At 36.3% G+C, this 26,244-nt stretch overlaps 1 protein-coding gene across 1 annotated transcript in view; it reads right to left on the bottom strand.

The window, feature by feature from the left end:
* Positions 1-26,244, bottom strand: part of SEMA3D (semaphorin 3D) — a 138,503-nt gene that overhangs the window by 56,445 nt on the left and 55,814 nt on the right. Inside the window, exons 5-8 of the mRNA XM_032644025.1 lie at positions 22,647-22,766; positions 17,894-17,987; positions 15,156-15,284; positions 4,118-4,260 (exon numbers count right to left, since the gene is read on the bottom strand). Of these exons, the coding sequence (XP_032499916.1) occupies positions 4,118-4,260; positions 15,156-15,284; positions 17,894-17,987; positions 22,647-22,766 (486 nt within the window). The remainder of the gene's footprint in view (positions 1-4,117; positions 4,261-15,155; positions 15,285-17,893; positions 17,988-22,646; positions 22,767-26,244) is intronic.

Here is a 26,244-nt window from a genome sequence, read left to right as displayed (position 1 = left end):
CTCAGAGAGACCTTCCATATACAATCTAAAGCCCACCTATTCTTCCTAATTGACCCTGTGATTTTTCCATTATAGCAGTTATCACACCTTCCACTTGTATGTTCATCTGTGTGCTTTCTTGTTTAATGCATGTATAATGCACTAGGTTGCAAACTCAGTAAGGACATGTGTGATGTCTTTTTTTTTTTTTTTTTTTTGCGGTACGCGGGCCTCTCACTGTTGCGGAGCACAGGCTCCGGACGCGCAGGCTCAGCCGCTCCGCGGCATGTGGGATCCTCCCAGACCGGGGCACGAACCCGTGTCCCCTGCATCGGCAGGCAGACTCTCAACCACTGTGCCACCAGGGAAGCCCATGATGTCTTTTTTTAAAAAAACTTCTATAAGACTACTGCTTAGCAATGCCATGTACAGGGTTAGTTACCAATAGATGTGTTAAGTAAATGAATGTTTTGAGAGTCTATATTTATAATGTAGCCACTAGCCACACAAGGCTATTTAAATTACAATTAATTAAAGTTAAATAACATCAAAAATTCAGTTCCTTAGTCATACTAGTCAACACTAACATGTCAACATGGCTACTATGCTGTAGAGAACAGATACAGAACATTCCCATCATTGCAGAAAATTCTATATTAGACAGCACTTGTCTACACCGGGCAATTAATAAAAGAGTGGTAATAAATTAAGGACCTTTTAGAAATTGACACATACATTCTATCTTAGAAATATCTCTTGAACTTATATGTATCTCTTCATTCCTACTTTCTTTAGGGAACTACCTAAAAGGTCTCCCAGTCACGCATATTTCTCAGGCCAGATATATTCTTGAAATAATTAATTGCTAAACACCTATCAAGTCACTTCTCTTCCTAAAAACATTTATAACTTCTCATTGTCTACACAACAGAGCTGAAACTCCTTACCATGAAAATAATACTGCTTATCTTCCAATTTACCAGAATTTATGGAATAACATTGCTCCCCACTACCCCTCGAGTTCCACTGACAACAAGATTTCACTGTCCTTTAAACAAAATATACTCTGTCACAATGCTGCCTGAAATGCCTATCCTCCTTTCCTGTCCTTGGTGTAGTCCCCCTACCCCTGTAGGACTCAATTTTTGAGCTTCACTGAATGCACAGAGTTCTCAGTCTGACCTCGATCACGTTATATTGTGATTATCTGTTTATGTCTCTATTACCCTCACTGCACTCTAGGGTTTTAAAGAAAAGGGACAGTGGTTTACTTACCTCCCAGTGTCTAGTCTTACTGCACTTTGCACAGAACTTATATTTACTTGTTGAAATAATGAAATGATAAAATAATGAAGGAATGGGTTACAAAATTGAAGAGATTCACCCTTATCCTGTAAACAATTCTTTGTTCATTTTGTGTAATTTTTGCTTATTTCCAAAAGCTCCTCCCCACCAATCACTATATATTACTGACTAACAGTAATGTCTTTGACAGGTCAATAAAACAACTTTTACTTTAGTTTAGTAGCTGAAGACATAGGGAGCTCTTAAACTGTCAACAGTTTTTCATTGGCCTGAAGGTTATCAGGTAAAAATGAAAACAAACAATAATAACAAGAACAACAAAACCTTAATATTTCCAAACAAATAGGTACTGTGGAAATATCCTGGTGGGACAAATAGTATAAAGGACTCTTATGTTACTGACAAGCTCTGTAAATTCAGAACAGTGTACACAGTTACTCTTAACTCTCTCTAGCATGCTCTCTTCCTTCTTAGCTTTGTTTATATCTGTTGAACTTAATTTTGTTTCACAGCATAGACGTACATTACATTACTACCTGTTGAAAACAGAAAAACAATATTATAATAACCTCATGGGATAAAAAAAAATGAAACAGAGAGGAATAAATATGTTCCCCCAAATGTCACAAGAACATTTTTTATGTGAAAATAATGTATAACAGCAACAATGATGCTGAAAAGCTATTTTTTAATTTAAGCTTGTTATTGTTTTGCAGGACATTCTTTTTTAAAAGACTTCAAGTCATTTTTAATCTCGATAGTGAAATCTCCACTTATGAGTGCTCACTTTTTACCGCACTTTAATCCTAAATTAATAAATAAAGTTAGTAACTTGGGCAGGGTGGGAGGCAATTAAGAAATTACAAAGATGCATTTAGAACCAAATATTGTAAACATTGACCAGTGGATCATATTGTAGTGGGAAATGCTGAAGAGGGTGTTAATTGAAGACAGGGATTGAGTAAAGAGATATACATCAATTTAAGAAGAACCTCTATTATCTCTCTCTTTTTTTTTTAAGGAAATTCATCCATCACAAGTCCTTATTTGATATCACAATTTGTTAGCTTTTTATCCAAACACAATAGCATGACAAAATCTTGCTGGGTGGCCTCAGAGTTTTTTTGTGGTGGGAAGACTTATGTACTACAATTCTCTCTGTCTTTTCAGCTCTATAGGAGTTTGTTCATAAATAAAATATCCCATGGCTGATACTTAAAGTCTAGATTATATTTTTATGATACAAATTTATAAATGGGGCAGCTAAATTTTTCTTTAATATGTTTCTCCACCTCTAAAAGTAACTTTCAGTATATTTAGTATGAGTGGAAAAACATTACTTTGTTATAAATGAATTTCTATCAAATGGATTTGACCTATCAAGAAATAAGTATTGAACTGCTTCACAAAACCCACACTTGTTATACATGTGCTCATCACAGAGTGACTCTTAAAATACATTTAATTGATTGTAAATCTCTTATGACATACTTAACGTGATTCATTTATACAAATGATGTCCATCCACAGCACAGCTTTCCGGCTGCGGTACTGTTGTTCTAAGGCATGCTTCAGTACACTCACACGCTACGACTACTCCAAGCAATGGCCATTCATCTCTCCGCGAGAGGCTTCAAGAGAAATGACTGTGAATTCTTAGACTCTGAAAGAATGAGGATGCTTTTTAGAGAATCTGTCCCCTGGGGGTGAAGGGATCAGTGGGGGACGGCATTACTGGCTAGGACACTAGGTAAAGAATGATCGATCTGTGCTCACAAGTTTGGTCTCATTCAAAAGCCATGTTATCATTAGCACTCTTAAGCGCAAGGACGGTTTATATTTCTGTCCCTCGATGTGTTCAAAAGCCTGAGGGCACAGACTGAGAAAAAAAAGTGATAGGCTCAGATGGAAGAAAATGAAAAGTTTGTACAAGACCAAAGAAAGCTTCCCGCTGAGAGTATTTATTAAGTTAACAGCTCTTCCTCTTAATAACTGAGTTAATGCTGAAGGTGTCTGGCCATTTAAGAAAAGTGATTTCAGTGAAGATAAATCCAACTAACAAAAGAATATACTGAAAAGTATGGTTCCAGTAGCATTTTTATTCTATAAAGCTTGTATTCACTCAAATGAGAACTTTGATGGCACAAAATGGGAGTGTTTCATAGAGTTGTTGTTTTCCTGTAATTTATACAAAATGGCAATATTAAAAAGCAAATTTCAGTGTTCTTCAAGATAAATGTTTTGCCTTTTGGATTGTTTTCTTTCCTTCCTATCCCATTTTTCTCTCAGAACCTAATCTAGGTTAATGCTCTAGAAAGTATTTTAATAATAAGACTATATAACTGCATTTTCAACTTATTTGATTCACGTAAAGATACATAATTTTACATGTGATGTGTTTTGATAAAAATATGGGATATGATTTTGTTAGTGTTTAAGGAACTCTAGTGAGTATGCTAAGTTACTTTCAATTTCAAAATAAAATTATTTAATGTACAAAACATTTTAACTTCCATGGATCAGGACAATGCAGGGATCTTACTGGGAATAGTAATAACTGGCAAAGGGATAGCCCACCAATTAAAGGAGCAAGCTGCCCAAGAGATCTAACTCAAACCTGGGGAATAGCTCAGGGATTGGAAAAAATAATTTGTAATATTGGAAAATTTTGCATCCTTCTTTTTTCTTTTTACTTTTGGATCTCAAAAATTATACATGTAAGATAATATGAATGTATTCTACCATTTATGAATAATGGAATTAACTCCAACATTACATGGTTAATTATTCATACACATACACATATGCCTTAAGTGGAATAAATATATCTTGCCTTACAAACTCTTCCAACTCGAGAAAGGATGGTCTTATCAGAAGTACTCCCTTCTTGAGATGATTCACGAAAGAAGAAATATATTTTATCATCATCTGGATTATAGGTGTCTGGGATGGGGAAAGTTCCAATAAATTTTGCTCCTGTTTGGAAGAAAAGAAGCTATACATTAAAATACTGAAATAATTCAGCCACAATAGTACTGGTGTCTTTTGTATGTAAAACAATTAGCAGCAGAATTAGAAATAAACACATGAATGAAATGTGGGAAATGAGACATATACACAAGTAAACGTGACACAAAGCAGGAACATGTATTAGCCCAAAGAGGTCCTGAACAAGTTCTTTAGGACTCTGGACATCAGGTGAGAACACGACTGGCTGAGATTCACAATTGTTTCAATTCAACTAAATTACATAGAAAAGTCCTTCTTTCAAACCTGGAGATTCTATGATTTTATATTTTCCTTTTTTATGATTGTAGTCACTGCTTCTAAACCAAAATGTCCATTATGAAGAGCTTAGGAAAAACTATAAACATATCCCAAATTTTGATATATTATGATGTTATTGGTTGCACTTTGTGTAACTGCCAAAAAAAATTGAAACAACCAGTAATGCTTGGGTCAAGTCCAGTGTTGGCTCTGAAGACACTCTTTCCAACTTGATATCCTGTTTCTGCCGCTTACTGGAAAAGTGACTTTGGGCAAATTGTTTATCTTCTCTATGCCTCAATTTTCTCATACCTAATATGAGGCTACCAATATCATCTACCTAGTAGGGTAACTGATATGATAATCAAGTGAATTGATATATGTAATGCGCTTACTATCTGGTAGTGCGTGACACATAATAAGGGTTTAATAAATGTTATTCATTATTAAAAGGATGTCTGGGATGATAATAATAATTATCATTAGGACCACAAACAAGAGAATGATGGAAAATTGAGCACATCCATACAATTGTTACAATAACATGTAGTTATTAAAAATGAAGTAGTTCTAAATGTACTGTCATGGGAAGATGTCCACGATACAAATCAAATGAAAAAATAATGGCAATACAATTAACTCCTTTGCACTGCATCAATGACAAGTCAATTTGGGTTACTAATGCCTTGTTTAAAAAGTACTGGACCTTTTAAGTCTTGGTTTTATATAACTGGGAGTTAATCCGGTAACAGATTTGTAATTGGGAGATACTAGTTCAGAAACAATCATTTTGATTAAAGCAAAGAAGACAAAGAGTGGTTATCGAGGAATGGAGGACTTCAATTAAGTAGAAAATACAAGATGCCTGAAAGAAAGCAAAGAGCACTCTTTAGGAAGCAGAAGCAGGAAACAAGAGAAGACAAAAAGTTTCCCCCAAAATAAATAAATATAATAAGTAGGAGGTGAAAAAAAATTAACATTGCCTTCTCTAGAGTTTTGACCAAGGCCCCGATTGCCGGATACTCCAGGAGTACTGACAACTATTCCCCTGCAAATGTAGAACAGTTGGTCAGTAGCCCAGTAAACAAGACTTCACAATAGACTCTTCAATAGAGAAAAGTTAATGTTTGATTCCAAGTGATGAGTAGTTCAGTCTTTATCATCCCAGCCTCTCTGGGTCAACCCTGGGTCTCTCATCCAGTCTATTCTCTGCTTAAATGGGAAACCTTAAGAGGAAAAGAGAGGCAGGAAATATGTGTATGATCTTTTTCCTTTTTGTTCTTTATTACTTCCCTGTTATTTCTCTGGAACTTAGAATTCCAGTGGATTTTTATGCCCTCAATAATCTCATTTTGATATGGTCCTAAATTACATAAAAATTAAATTTTAGAAAATCATACAGGATTTAAAAAAAATTCTTTTCTAATTAATCTTAAATTAGCAAGGTCCATTAACAATTCCACTCAAGGCTTTTTGTTTTTGTTTTTGTTTTTCCCTCCAGCCCCTCTTTTAAATTGTTTATACATCACTTAGTTTGGAATCCCTGAGCGAGGTTAAAATTCTTTTGTAGTCACAAATTAACACTTCTAATTTTTGACTTAAATATATCATGTTTTCTTAAAAAAAAAAAAAAACTCTCTGTGGAAATAAAATTTCCTACAAATGTAGCATTAGGATTTTAGCAAATTCATGAAAACAAAGAATATATCTAATTCCTACTATATTCAGGGCACTTACAACAAGAAAAACTGCTAGGATAAAGAATACAAAAGTGAATAAGAACGGACTCTTCGCTTCAAACCAATTACAATCTGCATTAAGAAAATATTAACATATGGCCAAGATATGGCTAAGAAGAAGGCCCAGTCTTGATGTTTCCAATGATTTGAAAGGAGATTGCCAACAATGAGTAGAGAAAAAGACAACTGTGGGTTCCCACCGACACAAACCAGGCATTAATAATAATCTATAGCACGTTTTTTGAATCTACAGACGCCTGAATTCAATGCCATTGACCTGGATGCAAATCTCCAGTGGCACTAGCATGTGAATTTTTAAAATATATAAATAAAAATAAAGAAATAAAACCTTATAGGTGATTCTTACAAGAATCTGAGTTTAAGAGTCACTGCCGTAGGTTACCATTTCGTATACGAGAAAAGGACATAGACAAGACTCATTAACGCTAGGTCAGTAATGCAGATGTGTGTATGGACAGGAGGAACGAAGACTGATAATAAATACAAATTCTTCATAATTAGAGTGGGACAAAAAAGGGATAAAACTGAAGCTATACAGAAATTACAGGAATATGATTGCCTTGTTTTATCTTAACAAATATATGAGCTTAAAATGGGGATGACACAAGTAGAATTTATCACAGCACTTAAATATAACCTAAGTAGAAGTTATCCACGGAGCACGATGACCCTTGTAATTTTAGTATCAGAACTACTTCGTGATTAAGTTGAATTTATACTTTTAAAAATAACATAGTGGTACAAAATTTGCAGTCTTCTCTCCCCAGAGAGAAAATAAGATCTCAGTTATTTGAAACAGAAAATCATTACAGGTAAAAAGGATTCCAGTGTGAGGGAGAGTTGCTTGTAAAGGTTTTCTCAGACACACCGATAGGAGAAGCAGTTCCATGAACTGATTGGTGGTCTCTCATTTGCAGAGTTCGACAAGAGAAACATAGCTCTACAACACAGCAGAATGTACTCGGCCTAAAAGTTAAACAAATAAATACGGTAATACACAGTCTGTTGTAGAAATACACAGAACAGCCCCACTTTGGCTACGTGAAACATTATCCAGGTGTTGTTGCCAGGTACTGCCATTTGAAATGGTCAAAAGTTAGAGTATGACACCAGTCCCCATTCCAGGAATTTCATTATAATATCAGTGGGGCAAAATAGAATGCTTTTCCAAGTTATATTTCTGTTCACTTTCAACTAATACATAACATAGATGTTCTTGTGTTTATTCAGTGACTGTTGGTTTTACTGGACTCTTTTTTAAATGTTGGTTCTTTTTCAAGTACTATAAGGAAATTATTCTGGAGTACTGTAAGAAAATTAAATGGTAGAAGTGTTTAAGCCAAATATTTATTATGTGAAGGAATCTAATTATGAAAAAACGAGTATCCCATAGTACTCTATTCTGTGATTTAAATAATAAGTAATTTTGAGTTAAAAATAAATATTTGTTTCAAGAATAGAGAGTTTTCTTTCTTCCAGACTCAACTGTGGTCCTGTGTCTTAGAACACTGATGTTAGTATTTTATGATAGAAACTCCTTCTTGACTTGCTGCCAAGTTTGTGTAAAAATAGATATCATTTCATCAGTATATGACATGCATAGTTGAATTAAGTAATTTAAAATCATACCAAGGGACACCTGGGCTTTATTTATAGCACATTTTTCCCCTGTGGCATTTGAAACACACGGCTTAATAGGGATGGAGTTTGAAATCGTGCATTTTCACAAATGAACTTTTAGCATGAAACCAGGAGACACTGCCAAATGAAAATGGCATAAATCCTCATGGCCTGAAATGCACATCACTTTCATTTCTGCTTAAGAACCTCTTTTCACCCAGACGAGCACACCTACACCATGACTTAATACATAGTGAGTTCCTTACTTTCCTTTATTTCTTCTTGTAATATCTTTTTCCTACCACTTTTGAAAAATGTTATCCTTCTCTGTGGAAGAAGAATTTATAGACAACAGTACTCCAAGAGAAACTTCAAATGAAAACTGCCTCCACATGTTAGAAATGAAAATTTGAAACAAAAGTTCTCATCTACTCCAGGAAAGAAAACAAAAACATATGCATCTGAGGCATCATTACTTGTTTTCATTTTCCAAATGGTCATACTTCTTAGTTTCATCCCCAGATTCTCATAAAAGCTCAACTGTGTTTGAGTAACCGCTCTGACATGTATCTGTATTCCCATTTCCTGCTATGTTCTATGATTAAGCTGATAAAGAAAAGTGTGGAACTATCTAAGTCTTCGTCTAAAACTGCCATCAGACTTCATCTTTGCAATTTTTCTCTCTCCTGGTGAGGTATTTAATAGGTGGGTTAATTTCTCAAAGAAGAAATCAAGATTCGTACTTCTATGTCTTTTTGGCACTGGATTAGACAAAGTCCCACAGAAAGTCTGACAAGGATCCTAGGACTGGTAACTGAAGAGATTAGCTGATCTCACTGGTTAAATCCAGGCAGGGCAAAGAACAAAATAGGGCATACACACAAGCATCAAAGATTTTAAACTGCCTAAGCGGTTCAGTGATAAAAATGATTCCTGTAGAATCATATTTTTAAAAAGGTTAATTATTTAAAACCTGCATCTTAAGAGTTAAATACTCAATTGCAAATTTAATGTAATTTTTGTATTCCACTCAATCTAAACATATCTGTTTACAAGAGTTTATTACAGACATGTAAAAGTAGGGGTTTTAACTAAAAATCAAAGTACAGAAAGCAAAATTTAACAGAAAAAAATTCTCAAACTGTCTAACCAGAAATAAATAATACAATGATGGAGTAATATGTATAGGAGAAATTAATTAGACATTGACCCCATTATTTGAAATATCAAGTATCTGTCAGCTGTTTCAACCTGGCAATAACTGTACAAAATCCAGGAGTGAGCTTCACATCTACATGGTACAGTAAAGAAAATTTACATCTGTTGCGTTATGTGATTGTGGATTGCACTGTGATATGTATTATACTGCGTGATTATGCTATTGTACATAATTAATAAAAAGTACACTTCAGACCAGTGCTGTCCAATAGAAATTTCTGTGAAGATGGAAATGTTTTATATCTGTGCTGTCCAATAGCCTCTAGACCATGTGGCTTTTGAGCACTTGAAATATAATAAGTGTGACTAAGAAACCAAATTTTAAGTTTATTTCATTTTTCTTAATTTAAATTTAAATAGCCACACGTGGCTAGTGTCTACCACATTGGACAGTGCAGCTTTAGAGCAAGTAGCCTGCATCAGCTACTGTGCTGTGTCAGGTCCGGTTTAAGGAAGAAACAGAGCCTTTACCCCCATAACTACCACTAAAATGGCAGTCAAGCTCCCAGATGCAGGAGACATGATATGATACTCTCGTCAGAAGTTTGGTATTGTAATGGAAGGATGGGTCTGGCAGTTAGGAGACCTGAACATGTCCCTTCTTCATACTGAGTCTCAATTTGTGGACTGTAAGGTTGAATAAGATAATGTCTAATATTCCCCAAATCACCACAGTTCCTTTAGTAATCACTGCTTTTTGTCTCCCGACATTCCTGACACTAGCCAGATGACCTATTTGACCTCTATCTTTGGACCCTAGGCTGACTATATCTGGAAAATGGCCACTTCTCAGAATGGAGAAGAGAAATGCTCCCCCCAAAAGCCAATCTTTTCCCTTAGCATGTTGGGTACTTCCTCATAAGAATCTCATGTAGTTTCTATTATTTCTCCCTTGCTTTGCCCTAGTTTCCATGGACCAAGAAGCTCCTGACTGACTGGGCCTCCTGAAGCGTCATGCTATTCTGATTCTGGCCAGCCCGTCCCTCAGCAAATGTTCGCAATAATGACTACAGCTGACTGGCTAGGTCTTCCACATTGATTGCCTAACCACACTTTCTCTGTCTGCCGCGGTCTCCATATGCAGACCCACATCCTCAGTTTGCTGTTGCCCAAAATGGTATCGTGATGTGGACCCTATTTGTAGTGAGGCTGCAAGAGCAGAGGATGGGTAATCACATTAACAGGATTTAGGTTGATGGACTCTATCATACAATGAGAAGAATAAAGTGTGTAGAGCTAGAGAGACATACCTGAGTTTCAATCTCACTTCCAATAACTGTTTAACCACGGACTATTTGTCTGACTTCTAATCTATCCCCAACTATTAAGTGGAAATAGTAATTCTCTCAAAATTATACCACTAAATAAGATAATACTTTAAAAGTGCCTAATACAGTGACTAGGAAGGATGCTATATAAAATAAATTTGAAGCAGAAGAGACCAGACATAGGGAAATGAGTTAACAAACAATAAAATTGTAGCAGTAAACCAGAGACAAGGTGATGGAGACCTAAAGAAAGATGGTGGCCATAGAAAGAACAAGGTCAACAGATATTCTGAAGGAAACAAAGGCTCTTTGTGACAGATTAAATAAAGGGAGATAAAGGAGAGGAAGAAATTAAAGATAACTTCAAGGTAACTGAGTGGATGAAGTTAAACTTAAGATAGATAAAAATCAGGAAACAGGTATTGAAGGGCAGGTTAGAAAGGGGAAACAAGATAATTTTGAGTTAGACTCACAGGATTTTAGATCCAATTAGTCTTTTATATATCTATATTTATATATCTATTTGAAGAAACTAAAGCAAAAGATCACTAGACAACTTGTATAAATCTCAAAGCACTTTAGTAGTACAATCAAGGCCAAGGCTTAGATATCTTTACTCCCATATTAAGCAACTAGTTCCTTTTGTTTGATCTGAGATGACAATGTAAGACATAGAAATAAATATTTTTAAGGTCACTTAGTTACAGGAAAAGGTTGGAAATACAGTTTTAGGAAACAAGAACACAGAAGACTATTAGAATGGATGAGCTCACAGAATTATGAAATGTAGAGAGAGAGAAGGAAAAGGTGGTCTGTACTTAAAAATGCTAAGTAGATGTCAGAGAATCAGAGCATCCGGAGCTTTAGTCCCACCGTGCTACCTCTCTCACCTTCAGGAATAACAATAATGATGGTGATGATATTGACATTGAATTGCTTTTACAATTGCCTTCCATCAACTCCCCTATAAGATTTAATTCTTGTAACACCCTGGGAACAGATACTATTATTATGCCAAGTTTTTAGACAAAGAATTTAAATGCACAGAAAGGTTTGACCAAGGTCACAAATAAGTGAGAGTCAGGATTTAAACTTAGGTAATTAAGTTCCACAAAAAAGAGCTGTAATTTTTGTCTAAATTGGGACACTTCAGAGAGTTACAGAACAGCAAAGGTAAACTGGAAATGTCCAGGGCAGACCAGGTTATATGGTCCCTCTGGTTATTAACCACTAAGCAATCTGCCTTAAATGTCCTACAACCATAAATAATAGGTCTCCTAATTCTTAATCACTTGCCTGCATTCAATCCACTGAGACTTCTACTGTATATCCTGCCTCCCTCCTTCAGTTTCTTCCTTTCTACTGACTTCTTTCATTGCAAAGTTTTCCCAGTACCCAAAATCTTCTCTTGAATTTTTCCTCATATCCTGGGACTCTTCTATTTTCAAACAGATATCTTCTCTTTCCATAACTTGTTGCTGTATATTCTCATGTCCACCTCCACTGCCACTACCTTTGTTCCCACCCTCATTTTCCTGTTTTTGGTGCAATGGCCCCTTCTCTCTCTGTCCTCCTTCTCCTTTAGTTTTCCCTTCCTGCTATTATCAGTTACCTCTATAAACAACAAAGATCTAATTTTCTGGTTAAAATTAGGGAATTGGTGAAGGGGGTCCAAAAGGTACAAATTTCAAGTTACAAAATAAATAAGTCCTGGGTATGTAATGTACATCATGGTGACTATAATTAATAACGGTGTATTGAATATTTGAAAGTTGCTAAGAGAGTAGATCTTAAAAGTTCTCATCACAAGAAAAGAATTCTATGACTATATGTGGTGATGGAAGTTAACTAGACTTACTGTGGTGACCATTTTGCAATATATACAAGTATCAAATCATGTTGTACACCTGAAACTAATACAATGGGATATGGGATATATAAGGGATATGTCAATTATCCCTTACAAAAAAAAGACACACAAAAAAGAATTAAATACATTAACAGATGAATGGCTAAAGGAGACATGGTAAATATATACAATGGAATATTAGCCATAAAAAAGAATGAAATAATGTCATTTGCAGCAAGGTGGATGGACCATAGAGATTATCATACTAAGCGAAGTAAGTCAGAAAGAGAAAGACAAATACCATATGATATCACTTACATGTGGAATCTAAAGTATGACACAAATGAACATATCCATGAAACAGAAATAGACTCCAGGACGTAGAGAACAGACCCCTGGTTGCCAAGACGGAGGAGAGATGGGGGAGAAAAGGACTGGGAGTTAGGGATCAGCAGATGCAAACCAGTATATATAGGATGGATAAATGCCAAGGTCCTACTGTATAGCACGGGAAACTACATTCGATATCCTGTGATAAAGTGTAATGGAAAAGAATATGAAAAAGAATATATATATATATATATAAAATAACTGAGTCATTTTGCTATACAGCAGAAATTAACACAACACTGTAAATCAATTATACCTCAATAAAATAAAAATAAAGAATTAAATAATAGATAACTTCACAGTAGTTTCAGGAAAATATTTACAGCTTTCTGGCTCCATCACCCACTCTCCTCCTATACTCCAGGCATTTATCATCCATGAGGTCAGTGACCCTCCCCTATAATCTCAGCAGGCCCAGTGGACAGAAGAGCATTCAGTATGCCACAGGCCCTTAAAAGTTGTTTATTAAGAAAATGCTAAACCAGCGCAAAGGTTTCTTACTTTGTAATTCTCTTCACACAGCACTAAGAACAGCATGTTAGGCAAATAATAGTTGAATAAATATTTCCCGCATTTACTGTTTTAGCAATACTGTTGACTTCTTTCGGACATGTCACAGGTAAGGAAAAAACAGACTAATCTCTTAAATGAGTGGCAACATGATGATGTTTGCCATCCCAAGCCTGGGAAATGCAATCTATACTTCATTTTAAAGCCATAATATCAGAACTTCCCTGGTGGCACAGTGGCTAAAAATCTGCCTGCCAACGCAGGGGACACAGGTTCGAGCGCTGGTCCAGGAAGATCCCACATGCCGTGGAGCAACTAAGCCCGTGCGCCACAACTACTGAGCCTGCACTCTAGAGCCCGTGAGCCACAGCTACTGCAGTTCGTGCACCTAGAGCCCGTGCTTCGCGGCAAGAGAAGCCACCACAGTGAGAAGCCCGCGCACCACGACGAAGAGTAGCCCCCGCTCACTGCAACAAGAGGATGCCCGCGCACAGCAACGAAGACCCAACGCAGCCAAAATAAATAAATAAATTAATTAATTAAGAAAGAAGAGTGAACATTATTCAAAACAGCAAACTCTTTAAAAAAATAAAATAAATCCATAATATCTTGTTACCTAAACAGATAACTAAGCTTTTCTACTGGTAAAATCTATGGAGTCACTCTCAAACCAAGTAATTCCCACGAAACCTTCACAATATTCACAAGATCAGCCTGCCTTGCACAAGTGTTAAGAAGTGAACAGTAATCACTTAGTTGGGGACATTCTAAATTTGTTTACTGTGTTAATAGGGTTCTCTTTTGGTCAACAGAGATCACACTGTTGCGTAAACAAATGGATCTGGAGGTTTTGACTAAAGAAATGTTTCAGAAGTGTTTTTCCCTTTTGTTTATGTTGTCACTGCTTGAATGATACTGAGAGATACAGAGATAGCCCCTAGGAAATCTCTAACCAGGCCTCCTCCACTAAAACCCAATATTTATAGTGGGAATGAGAAATGCTGTGTGCCATGTGGTGAAATAAATTCCTATGTTAATCAGAAAACTTTAAAAAATCATGATAAAACCTGACCTGTTGTAAGGCAGTGGGGCAAAAGAAAAAAAAAAAGCCTTTCACTATTCCTTCCATTAAATAAATTCATTTAGGAAGTCTTTTTGTTGTTGTTGAAAATTCGGAATACTGTATGACCGCTAAACACAAAAGTAATCAGACAAACTCATGTCAATATCAATATGCTTCAATTTTTGGAGGGACATGTTTTAACCAAAATAGAAATTATTTTTTAAATAAAAGAAGTTAGCATTACAATAACCCCTTTCTATTAGGCTCACAGACAGTATTTGGCTTAGTCATTAAAAAACAGATAGCAGGAGAAAGATTGCCAACTTGAATCCCAGCTCTGCAACTGACAAGTTGTCAGACCTTGACCAAATTACTCCACTTCTCTCTACCTCAGTTTATTCATCTTTAAAAAGCACAGGGCTTCCCTGGTGGCGCAGTGGTTGAGAGTCCGCCTGCCGATGCAGGGGATGCGGGTTCGTGCCCCTGTCTGGGAGGATCCCACATGTTGTGGAGCGGCTGGGCCCGTGAGCCATGGCCGCTGAGCCTGCATGTCCGGAGCCTGTGCTCCGCAACAGGAGAGGCCACAACAGTGAGAGCCACGCGTACAGCAAAAAAAAAAAAAAAAAAAAAAGCACATAATAATAATAACACATCTCTCATATTACATCATTGTGAATATTTTAAAAAATCAAGTAGCGCATGGAACAATGTCAAGGACAATAGCACACACACACAATAAATGTCAACTATTATTATTATATACACAGTAGGTTCTGGAGATTTGTCTAATGCACTGAGGAACTATTTCAAATGTATTTTATATGTTGAGCTAAATCACTTCCAAAACACATCTGAATGAATAATCATGAGTTTCTTATCTACCCAAAAGCAAAGGCAAAACGATCAAAAGTGTGAAAATCACTAACCATTGAGCCAGTGGTGCTCCGAAATATCAGTTCTGATGTAATGGTGGTCGTGAGTAGGCCCAAGGGACCGCGTGAATGCAGTATCCTTGCCAAGGAAATCAGAAGCTGTTCCAGAGTAGAGGTACTCATCTGCAAGGGAGAAACGAATACTCAGGACTTCTAAGAGTTTACCAGCAGACACTACTGACAATAGACTAATTTCACAGCATGAAACCAATGATGTCTATTGCTTAACATCAGAAATATATTGTTTCATAAAGTTCCCCTTCAGATTTTGAAAAATCTGCTTAGTTGAAGAAAAGATAACTCAGTGAACTTTGGTAAGCCGATGCTAACTACTACTTGAATATAAAAAAGGCCAGTGTCTTCCGAATTAATTACACATGCATTTAGCTTCTGTTATGAATAAGTTCCTCTTCTTTCCCTTCTCCCCACAAATAATTCAAGGACATATCATAATTAGGAGTCTCTCTTTGTAATAACACAAAAAAAAATATTTAGAAAGTAAACGCCATAATGAGGAATGAATTGTGTAATTAGTATTTACTTAACCGATACAACCTCAGTGACCACAACTTCTCTTTGCCTAACCTCTGCTGAAAGGGAGCTTTCAGCACTGAAGTCATACTTTGTAATTATAACATGTTGCATTCCTTGTAGCTAATCATGTCTCTAATAGTTCTGATAAACAGGCATTTCTGAAAAAGGAAAGATGTTGCCATTACTGCATACCAAACTTCTCTGTCCTGTTATTTATGTAAAGTGAATATCCATGTTTACCAGAGACAGAAGGAGAGAGAGAGAAGAGAAGAGGAGAAAGGAGTTGAGGTAGAAAGAGGTGGAGAAGAGGGAGGAGGGAGGAAAGAAATGAGGAAGAAGGGAAAGGGGAGGAGAGGAAGATGGGGGGGAGGAGAGGAAGAAAGGATAGAAGGGAGAGGAGGGGGGAGAAAAGGATGGGGGTTGGAAAAGAGGGGAATGGTGGTCCATGTTCCCTAATGCTGGTTAGCATGTAGTGGGAGAGCGGCCTGAGGCAGGAAGAATACGGTCCCTACAATAGCATGCATTACCCCTTTGAAAGCTAAGCCTCTGTTTCAAGAAATCTTTATATTCAACTACTTGGGGTTACACTTAATAGACTAAAATTTAAAAAACAGCTAATCTCTACAGAGCATTTAGATTTTTTTAAATGCCTAAATAGAAGAACAACTACAGACACTGTTTTATCACTAAAGTTCAATTTTCCTCAGAAACATATCTTGAAAATTCTGCCTTTGCATAAGTGATTCAGATACTTTCAAAATCCTCCGATTACATCCACTGAAATAAGACTTTTCCTGAACTATCTGAGACAACCAACCTAAATACTCATGACAATAGTCGACTTTCAAAAGGGGGAAACACACACACACATACATATAAAAGAGAGAAACCCCCCCTCCAAAAAAAGGAGAGAAATCCAGTTATGTAAAGTAAATGTAGACATGGTACTGATTCCATCTCTTAAGTATATATGGTGGAAGGCAGTATTTCATTGTGGAGCAAGTTTTAAAAAGTAGAATAACAATAACAACATCAATAAAGACATTATGAAAAAAGTTTGGTAAGAATAAAGGAAACACACCATCAATCTGAAACATAAAATTACAAATATTCAAACATTTTGCCAGAAAAAATGGTGTATTTCAACATAAATGTTGGATCTGTGTATCCAGGCTTTAAAACTGTCTTCTTTGTATTTAAATTACTCAGGGGTTCCTACCAGGGGTCACCAACACCTACAATCTATTGTTTTTCATTAAGGGTGTGTCAACCCCACTTGACAGATCAGAATCACAAATCATCAATCTCATTTTCTGAGGATAATGACTGAACATCAGTCACATAATTTTCAAAAAACACACACACTTTCACTTCAAAGGAAGAGCATTAGTTCTCGCTAAGTGAAAATTAAAATGTCATGGGGCGTCACTCTGATAGTCTATTCAAACATCTGATGGACAAGTTAAATAAAAAGAGACTGAAGTCATGAACCAAACCAAGACAAAAGGAGTCCTTATAATGGTTGAAATTCAGAGGTCATGCCGACATTCCCCAGAAAAGACTTCAGACCACACAATACTGCCTTCTTTAAACAGGACGGTCCTCCCGTAAGAGAATTTAAGATGTATACAAAGCAAGAGAAGACTGAATGTGCTAGCAAAAATCTCACATTGCCATTAATGTAATCAGGTTATGGTGAAACTGGGGTGAGAGGTGTCATACCATTCTTTTATCTGCATTCTACAGTTTGATTTATTTGTTTTATTCATTTATCCACTTACGTCTTATATTAATCCTCCCACTCACATCTTCAACATATTTTGTAACATATTATGTTCAAGGAATTGCTCAGTTTAACTGCCATAGTGAACCAAATGGGGCATCGCTAAATATAAGAAAATCTGGGACAGCTACATGTAGAATTATAGCACAATTGCGTGTGTGTCATTTGTATTAAAAAGAATTCAACCTGAAGTTCATTTAAAATGTAACTGTGCTGACGTTAGGGATTACTGGAGCCTCACTTTATGGATAAGGAGCTAAGTATAGAGAGACATGACACTAAAAAACTACAACCAAACAGCCAGTGGACGATTAATGCAAAATAATCTTTAACTCATTGAGAAAATGTGGTTGAACCTACACACACCTTTTTAGAAAAACACCTAAAAGCTACAACTATCCATCACGGATCTTACCTGTCATTACTGAAGCAAAAGGATGCAGAGGATCAAAAGGACATTTCAGTCTGCCAGACTCCAAATGATGTGTGTCTAGTTTGAACATAACTTCCTGTTATGAGAAATATTAACACAAGTGAGATTTTTTTTTTAAAATATCCGAATCAGCAAGAACGTAGGCGATAAGAACGAAATTCTAATTCATTAATTCAACAAAAACTGAGCATATAGCACGCACATCATGCTGTGCTTCTTAACTCTTCCACAAATATTATTTCTGGCAAGACTCAGTTCCCATGTTTTGGTCTCCATCTGCCCAAAGTAATGATGATAATAATGAATGAATTTTTCAACCGGAAGTAGCAATATCCTCATCGATTCATTTAGCCTGGACCACTATCATAATCGACATCACCATCAAACACTCCTATTTCTTAAGCCTAATAACTAATTTACTGAGCCTAATAAGCCAAGTTCCTCCTCTAAGGAATAAATTTACTATAATAATTATACTTTCATAACTATTATGGTCTATCTACCTAAGCATCTACAACTATACCAAATTACTTAAGCTTCGTGATATTTTGTAATTTTAGTGACTTAAAAGCGTTGTAAGGCAGGCAGTTCATTTTCAGAGCTGTTGATACATGTGGGCAAAAAAAAATCCTGTTGCAGTATTTTCACTATTACGAAAACACTATGCACATTAAAGCCACATAGTTATTTTGGCTGAAACATCTATTTTTATAATAGTGGCCACAGACAGAATGGCATTGGCAGACTTTTAACATTCAGGGAAAAAAAACATCTTAAGTTGAACTTTCCAAGAAAAATATGAATGTATAATGAATATGGCCCCATGAGCTTGAGTGTTTCATAACAATGACAACACTGCCATCCAGCAAAAGACTGATGACTCAGGCTGCAAATGTACTAGTTAGAGAAATTCAGCATTTCAGATATTCTCTCTAGATGGCATATCTACAGTTATATCAGAGCACACATGCAATTAAGAGGGATCATTCAGTGCCACTTACCTAGAAAGCAAGTAAAGAAACAAAAGGGATAGAGGAAATATTTGGATTATTATTATTGTATGATGTGTCATTTCAGATCTTTTTCTTATTAACAGGATCAACAGTAATTACCGCCTTATCAAAAAATAGTAATACCAATTTAAATAGCATGATTAACACTTGCCATTTTATAGTTTTAAGTAAATACACTTTAATACTAAGAGTAATGGTACTTAACAATTAATACATACTAACCATGGGCCAGGAACTTGAGGTACATTGTCTCATTGAATCTTCACCACTAACCTAAAGAGGTAGCTACTTTAATTCCAGCTTTACAAGAGGAATATTGAGCATAAAAGGGGGTAAGTATCTTGTTCAGCATCACATAGTGAATAAGAGGCAAAGCAGTAGCTTGAACTCAGGGCTGTCTCCCAAGTTCATGTTCTTAACTAATCTAGTCTCAGGATTTCAAACTCATGGATTTAGAAATGTGTTGAAATTAATGTATAGACTCACCATGACCATGTAACATGATCAAGCCCAAGTGTGTTTAGTTAGAACAGTTCAGCTAATGACAAGTTGTGATAGTGGCGCCTAGGCATGAAAAAAGTCCAGTGAGAACACATTTAGGGCATGTTTCCCAACTGTGGATGGGGCTAGAGATATGTCAGGAAAAAACACCTACAGATCACGGCTCTTAAGAATGTTTAAATATTAAGGGCACATTATTCGCCACAGGTCAAACAGAACTGTTGACTCTAAAGCCTATAATGGGACGTTGTAAAGGGAAAAAGTAAACTGAATCCTGGTGTGCCAGAAGATTATAGTGAAAAGCTAAAAAAGAAAAACCAAGAAAACATCTGGGAGAATGTCATAGTTGATACAAAGTCCTAGATAAACCCTTATAATTGTACAGACTTCTGTTGTCAAAACGCAGCATTTCATTAAATTCTCAAGATAAGCCCATAGAATTGGTATTTGAGGAGGCTAAGGACAAGGTCTCCCTTATAATCTCCTGGAGAAAGGAGACAGCAGGAAAGCAAGTTTCCTTGAGCCAGAGTCAAGGATACCAACAGGAAAATGATGTAAAAAAATAATGGCTGATTAAATGGACTTCCTGAGATAAACTGAATGACATGACACTTTTTTTGAGACAACTTCAATTTTATAAGATTTTCCCCATTAAATTCCTTAAGCCTAATTAATCATGCAAAAAAATACCTGTCTAAACTGCACAGAGAGAAATACTGTTGAAGTAAAGACATAAGAAGATAAGAATAGGAAATGTTTAACTATCACATTAGGAAAAATTATTATTAATATTATTAATACTATTAATATTTAAATATGAGATTTGCAGCAGAAGAGAGATTCCAGAGGAAAGAACATACTTCCAATCTAATTATTAAACAACTATCAGGCACCCCCAGTATTGCAGAGTAGATACATAGGTAGATAAATAGATAGACAGATAGATAGAGACTGCAGACACTATTCTGAAATAAAGTTTATATACATACTTTTGAAATACTTGTCTCTGCCTTTCTGTGTTCTTGTTGCCTAATACGGCTGCGAATTAAGTGACTGGAATAGCGCAAGGGCTATACCAAAGCCTATGCACGATCATTTTCTCATTTTATTCTTAAAATAACTCTGAGTTACTATTATTATTGTCATCATTTTGCTGAACAAACAGAAGCTTAGAGAGTTTATGCAGAAGACCGTGGAGCCATGGTAAATGATCCGAGCCATAATTCAAACTCTGGCTCCTCATGTTTAGCTCTTAGTTGTTGTCAACAGCCCTGACTTGTATCCTGAAATCCGGATCCAACCGCCCACTTGGTATGACCTACGGAACATTTCTCAAATGCAGAATGTACAAAACTAACTCACGATTTCCCCCACAAATCTGTTACTCTTCTCATCTCAATAAATAACACCCCTCTCCAACTCACTGCCAAAGATAGAAATCTGGGATTTATTTTAGCTGTTTCCTCTTTCTTCCCGTTGCCCCAGGCACACAAAACAGTGGTCCCCAGGAAGAGGGCTTCGCACACTTCTCTCCTCCATCCCTGTTATCTGTTGCTCTTCCCTGTTCCCAGCCACCTGAGAAGCAATCTTATCTATTTGAAGATGGAAGTGCCTTCCCTCTGAATGGACAGTGAATCCTGGGACTAATAATTCATTTTAGAAGAGAACGATCTTCAAGCAGGGCTGCCATACAATCACCTGTACTCCTGACTAGTGGAAAACTCACAAGTCTCAATATCCCTGTTCACTCATAATTCTCTTATTCACAGAACTTGTGACTGCCCCTGGGCTTTTTGACAGTCTCAAGCTAAGTAATTAGCTCCTTCTATATTCCCTTTCAGCATTTGCGACTTTTAGGAGTTAATGAACACTATTTGCATCCCTCAGCAGGTTGTGAGTTTGGCCTTTAGCCCCAAGCCTCAAAACACATCCAAGATGTGGGGCTATCTCATGTAATTGCAGCCTATGCTATAAGCCACTGTTATATATTACCCTTCATCAAAGCTAGGCAAGAGAACATTACACTGGCAACAAAGTATGATGGATTCACGTTGCCAAGTCTCCTAGTGGTTCAGAGATTTAACTATCAGGGTTGCTTTACTTTCAAACCATTGAGTCTGGGCTGGTTAGGCAAGTTGGTTAGAGAGAAAAATTTATCCAGCCACAGTTGTGGGTTTGATCTCTGCTTGAATCAGTTAAATCAGTGTAAAGAAACCTGTACCATGAGCCCAGACTTTACTTTCAAACACGCAGCCAATTACCCTGCAAATATGTGTGGTTATTCACAAGAAGTATATACATAAACACAAGGATGACAGTGTAACCCATCAACCCACACAAAGGAATGATTTAGAGTACATATTCTAAAGCTCAGTTGGGCATGCTTGCTCTAGCGATAGACTACTTTGGTTCAATTCCTTGCTAGACCATTTATTAGTTGGGTGACTTAGGCATGTTATTTCATTCTACTGAGACTCAGTTTTTACTAACTTGCAAACTGGAAGTTATTAAGGTACCAACTTCATTAACAGTGTTGTGAAATTACAAAAACAATCCATGTAAAGTGCCTGGCACAGTCCATGACACAAAGAAAGTACTCTAACGTGTTAGTTGTTGATTAAATTATTGTAATCTGCATGTTTCTCATTGATTGCTGGAATACATTACTCCTAATTAATACATCCCACATTTCCACTATGTCACTTTGGTCTGGCAGAAATAATAAGTCCAGTGTGATAACAACTATCCATACAATTTTAAGAAAATCATTAAAATTATCTGTATTTAGTGTCTACTATTGTAAACATAAGTAACAGGTCAGATTTGTTGGATGGGAAAAATTAAATTATTTCTAAGATATCATTCCGTTGCGAGGTCTTATGGGAAATAAATTTTTACCAACAGCAACATACTAAATAGATTTAGTTATAAAGGCAACTCGAGAAAATAAAGCTGTACATAGAGCCTAGAAAACAAGCACTTTCAACACTGTATACCATTTATTTTAATCATATCACTAAAAAAGCTTTTAATAGAAGAAATTTTTATTAGATGGATAAAGTGTACAATCAAAATGGCAATCCATAAAGTGGTTTGGAATATAAGTTCTTATTCAGTTCATACAGAATACGATTCAATTTTTACATTCAAGTCTATTTTATGTCATAGGCGTTAAGTAACAAGTTATTATAATTGTTTTTGTGCTATTTCATTATATTTACCTCCTTGTAGATTCCAAGATCAATATATCCACATATTGGATGAAATGCTCCAGTTCCACACACATAAACATGAGTTTTGTTATAGGGTTGAAGTACCCGGATGAAATTTGCACATTCTGTCTATTGGGCATAAAAAAATAAAAGCATTAGCATACAATTCAGGTATTTGAAAGATTATCATTCATACCACCTGTTTCCCAAGTAGATTAATTATCAAAAATAAGAACTAAAATAAAAAAGACTTATGAGAAATGTTTAACACCTGACTTAGCAAAGGAGGCAAAACAAATTAGAAACTATGGCTTTAATGAGTGACTGAAGTTTTTTTGAATAAGGTTTTGAACTAATCACGGTGCTAGAATGCACATCTCTATAGTGGGACTCAATGGGGCCTAGAGAATGAACATAATATGAATGAGGTATCCATACTTTCTTTCAAGGATTTCCTACAGAACAAAACCCATCATGCTCTGATGTTCCCACATTGTCTATCCCATATAGAAACTACCGTGTGCAACTTCAACTGTCTCAGCTACGCTAAACAAAACACTCAACACATATGTGTCTTCCTATATATTATCCCGTTCTTATTTTCCAGAATTGCCTACCACTTTATTTCCATTTATTTTCAATGTTACAGAGCCTTTAAGACTTACCTTAATTCCTGCTTCTTTCAAGAATCTCTTCTGTTTTTTCCATAAATATTTTTTTTACACCAAGTCAAAATTTTAAGAGACATATTTCTGCCTCTTTTGCAAATGTTTAGGCCTAAAAATATTTCTCTGCAATGTATACCTTTATAACTTAATTATTTTCTATCCCCCAATTACTTGTAAATAGTGACTCAATTTTTCAGAGTAGTCATTCTTATTATTACATATTATTTTCAATTCATCTTCTGTAAGTCATCCCTTCTCTTTACATAATTAACGGCAACAATTTGTTAACCATGGCTTCATGATTCCTGGGCCCAAAGACTCCTGAGAAGACACTGGGCAGTAGTCTACTTTTATTCTAGATCAACTCTACCCAGGAGGTGGGCAGGTGTTTACTAAGGAGGTTAGAAATCTACAAAACGACTGAGATTCAGAGAAAAAGTCCATTTTCTCTCTGCCTGAGTGGCCACGGGTCCTTCACCTGTCAGGTCACTGTTGTTGTTAGGGTCGTTAGGAGGAGGGTATTAAAAAATAAAAAAGATAATGACTTAACTGGTAGGATGATTTTTAAAATTAAGTAAAATGTTTAAAAGGCAGACAACAACTTAGCTGATAGGATTACGATTGTTATGTGGACTAAATTAAAGAATATAACATTTAATAATTGTTTATCACTTACTCTGATTTTGATCTATACAGAATAGTCAATATCCCAGTGGCTGTTCTGATTTTAGAATGAATAGCTATGTCTCCATATCTGTGGTACAGAGTTCCTAGTGCCTAGTTCTTCCTCCGTCCAGCTAGCCTGGCAATCTTATGTCTCAAGAATTTGTAGATCCCAGTGAATAAAATCTGCACATTCTACTACAGAAAAATGTTATAAAGAACTAACTTATTGAGTTTTCTGCTCTCTGCTTCCTTATAAACAAAGAAGTTGCTTAAGACTATAGGAAAGGACAGTTCCAATCCCTCAGTTAACCACGCAAGGGAAGGATGTTTCTTTATCAGGTAGGAAGAGTGGGCACTTTGTAACAGCAGAAGGGCCACTGCATATGGTTACACAGGTTGTATGCTGTGAAAAAAGTCCTATCTGAGGAAGTGCAAATCACACTGCAGACATCTTTGTTACCTTGAACATTTTCATATGTTTAGTATATGTTCTCATATAATTATTATATGTAGCCTCCTAAGAAAGAAAAATTTTATATTCATTAAGACAATTTTCTGTCAGATAATCTTACTTAACAAAATCATATTCTGTGTTTTCCACCCTTCCATCAAGGCGTTTGATGAACAGAATTTATTTTCTATTGACACAAAGGCACCAGAGAGAACTAGCTTCATGTTCTTTTACATCATGCTAGACAATCGCAAATGAAAACCTAATTCAGAGAGTAAATATGCCCTACTAATGGTTTTGAACGAATGACACAGTAATATGAGATAAGCCAAGGCAAAAAAAGGAGGAAAAATATATGCAATCAGCAGATAAACTGCAATGATGGCTTCACTGCTAGGGTAAGAGATTTTAATATTCTCTAGCTTTCATTTTGCTCACTCATGCTCACTGAAGGGACTTTTATTTATTGGTCTTTTCCCCATGAAGAGATTTATGCAGGGTGAAATCTACACATGGGACAGTACACAGGGAGGGCAAGAGTAGAGTTATATGCCTGGAGTAAGGTGGGATTCACTCACTGCCAGTGATTTCACCATTTTTTCAAAAGCTCAGTGTTACCAAAGAATCATAGAATTTAGAGGGTAATTGTTATGGAGTGAATATCTGTGTCCTCCCAAAATGCATGGGTTGAAACCCTAAACCTCCCAGGGTGATGGTATTAGGAGGTGAGGCCTTTAGGAGGTAATTAGCTTTAGAAGAGGTTTGGAGAGTGAGATCCTCATGATAGGATTAGTGCCTTTCTAAGAAGAGACCAGGGCACTCGCTCTCACTCTCTCTGCCCTGTGCAGATATCACAGGAAGATAGCCACCTGCAAGCCAAGAACAGAATTTTCACCAAAGACCAAGTCGGCCTGCACTTTGACCTTGGATTTCCCAGCCTTCAGAACTGTGAGAAATAAATATCTGTTGTTTAAGCAGCCTAGTTTATGGTATTTTGTTATGGTAGCCCAAGCCGAGTAACACCGTAATCTTACAAGATTGTGAAATCAATATTTGTATAAAGAAGTAAAACAACTGCCTTTCCAGATCATAAATTATAAAGTCAGAAAGACTAAGGACTGTGAGAGACACAAGACTGTTTAAAAAGGCAAATGAGGCCCAGAGTGAAGTTTTACACACATACGAGATATAATTTGAGTGATGATAAAGAAAAAGCTCTGAATCACACCTAAAACATTTCCCATCCTTTAACTTTCCTGGGAGTTACTTTATTAAAATGCAGCCAGCCCTGGAAAGTAACCTATTATGCTAGTTTTTACTTTGGTGAGATGTCACCAAGGATGTATTTCTGAAATTCCTCTCTTCTCTCAGGTTGGGCTGCCATGGAATAGAACCATGTATCCTGAGTTATCTGACACAGTTTACAAAAAAAAGTCAGTTCTGCTCAAAGTTTTCTGTGGTGAAGTTGATGGAGGGCAGTTCTCTGGGAAGCCTGGAGGCAATGACAGGGCAGTGAGGGGAAGAAACCGGGGACAGAGATTCTAAAAGAGAAGGTCTCATTTTAAATTTTGCCTGGGGTGGACATTTCAGCCAAACACTGGAAGCAAAGCAAAAGCCTTTACAATGATTTCTCTTTTAATTTATAAAGGTTCCAAGATTTGCTTCAATAGCATGAGCAATAATTAACTTGATTTAATTCACTTAGTGACCGGCATAGCTATTAATGGTGGTGTAATTCTGTGAGGCATAAAGAAAGATAAATTCGAGAAGCAGCTGTTTTAACTTTCCCTGAAAGCCGGCTAATTTATCAGCTATTGCCCAC

This window comes from Phocoena sinus, chromosome 9 (assembly GCF_008692025.1).
Source record: "Phocoena sinus isolate mPhoSin1 chromosome 9, mPhoSin1.pri, whole genome shotgun sequence".
In the NCBI taxonomy this organism is placed as follows: domain Eukaryota; kingdom Metazoa; phylum Chordata; class Mammalia; order Artiodactyla; family Phocoenidae; genus Phocoena; species Phocoena sinus.
Note: the sequence above shows the minus strand (reverse complement) of the source record. Positions and strands in the feature narration are given on the sequence as shown.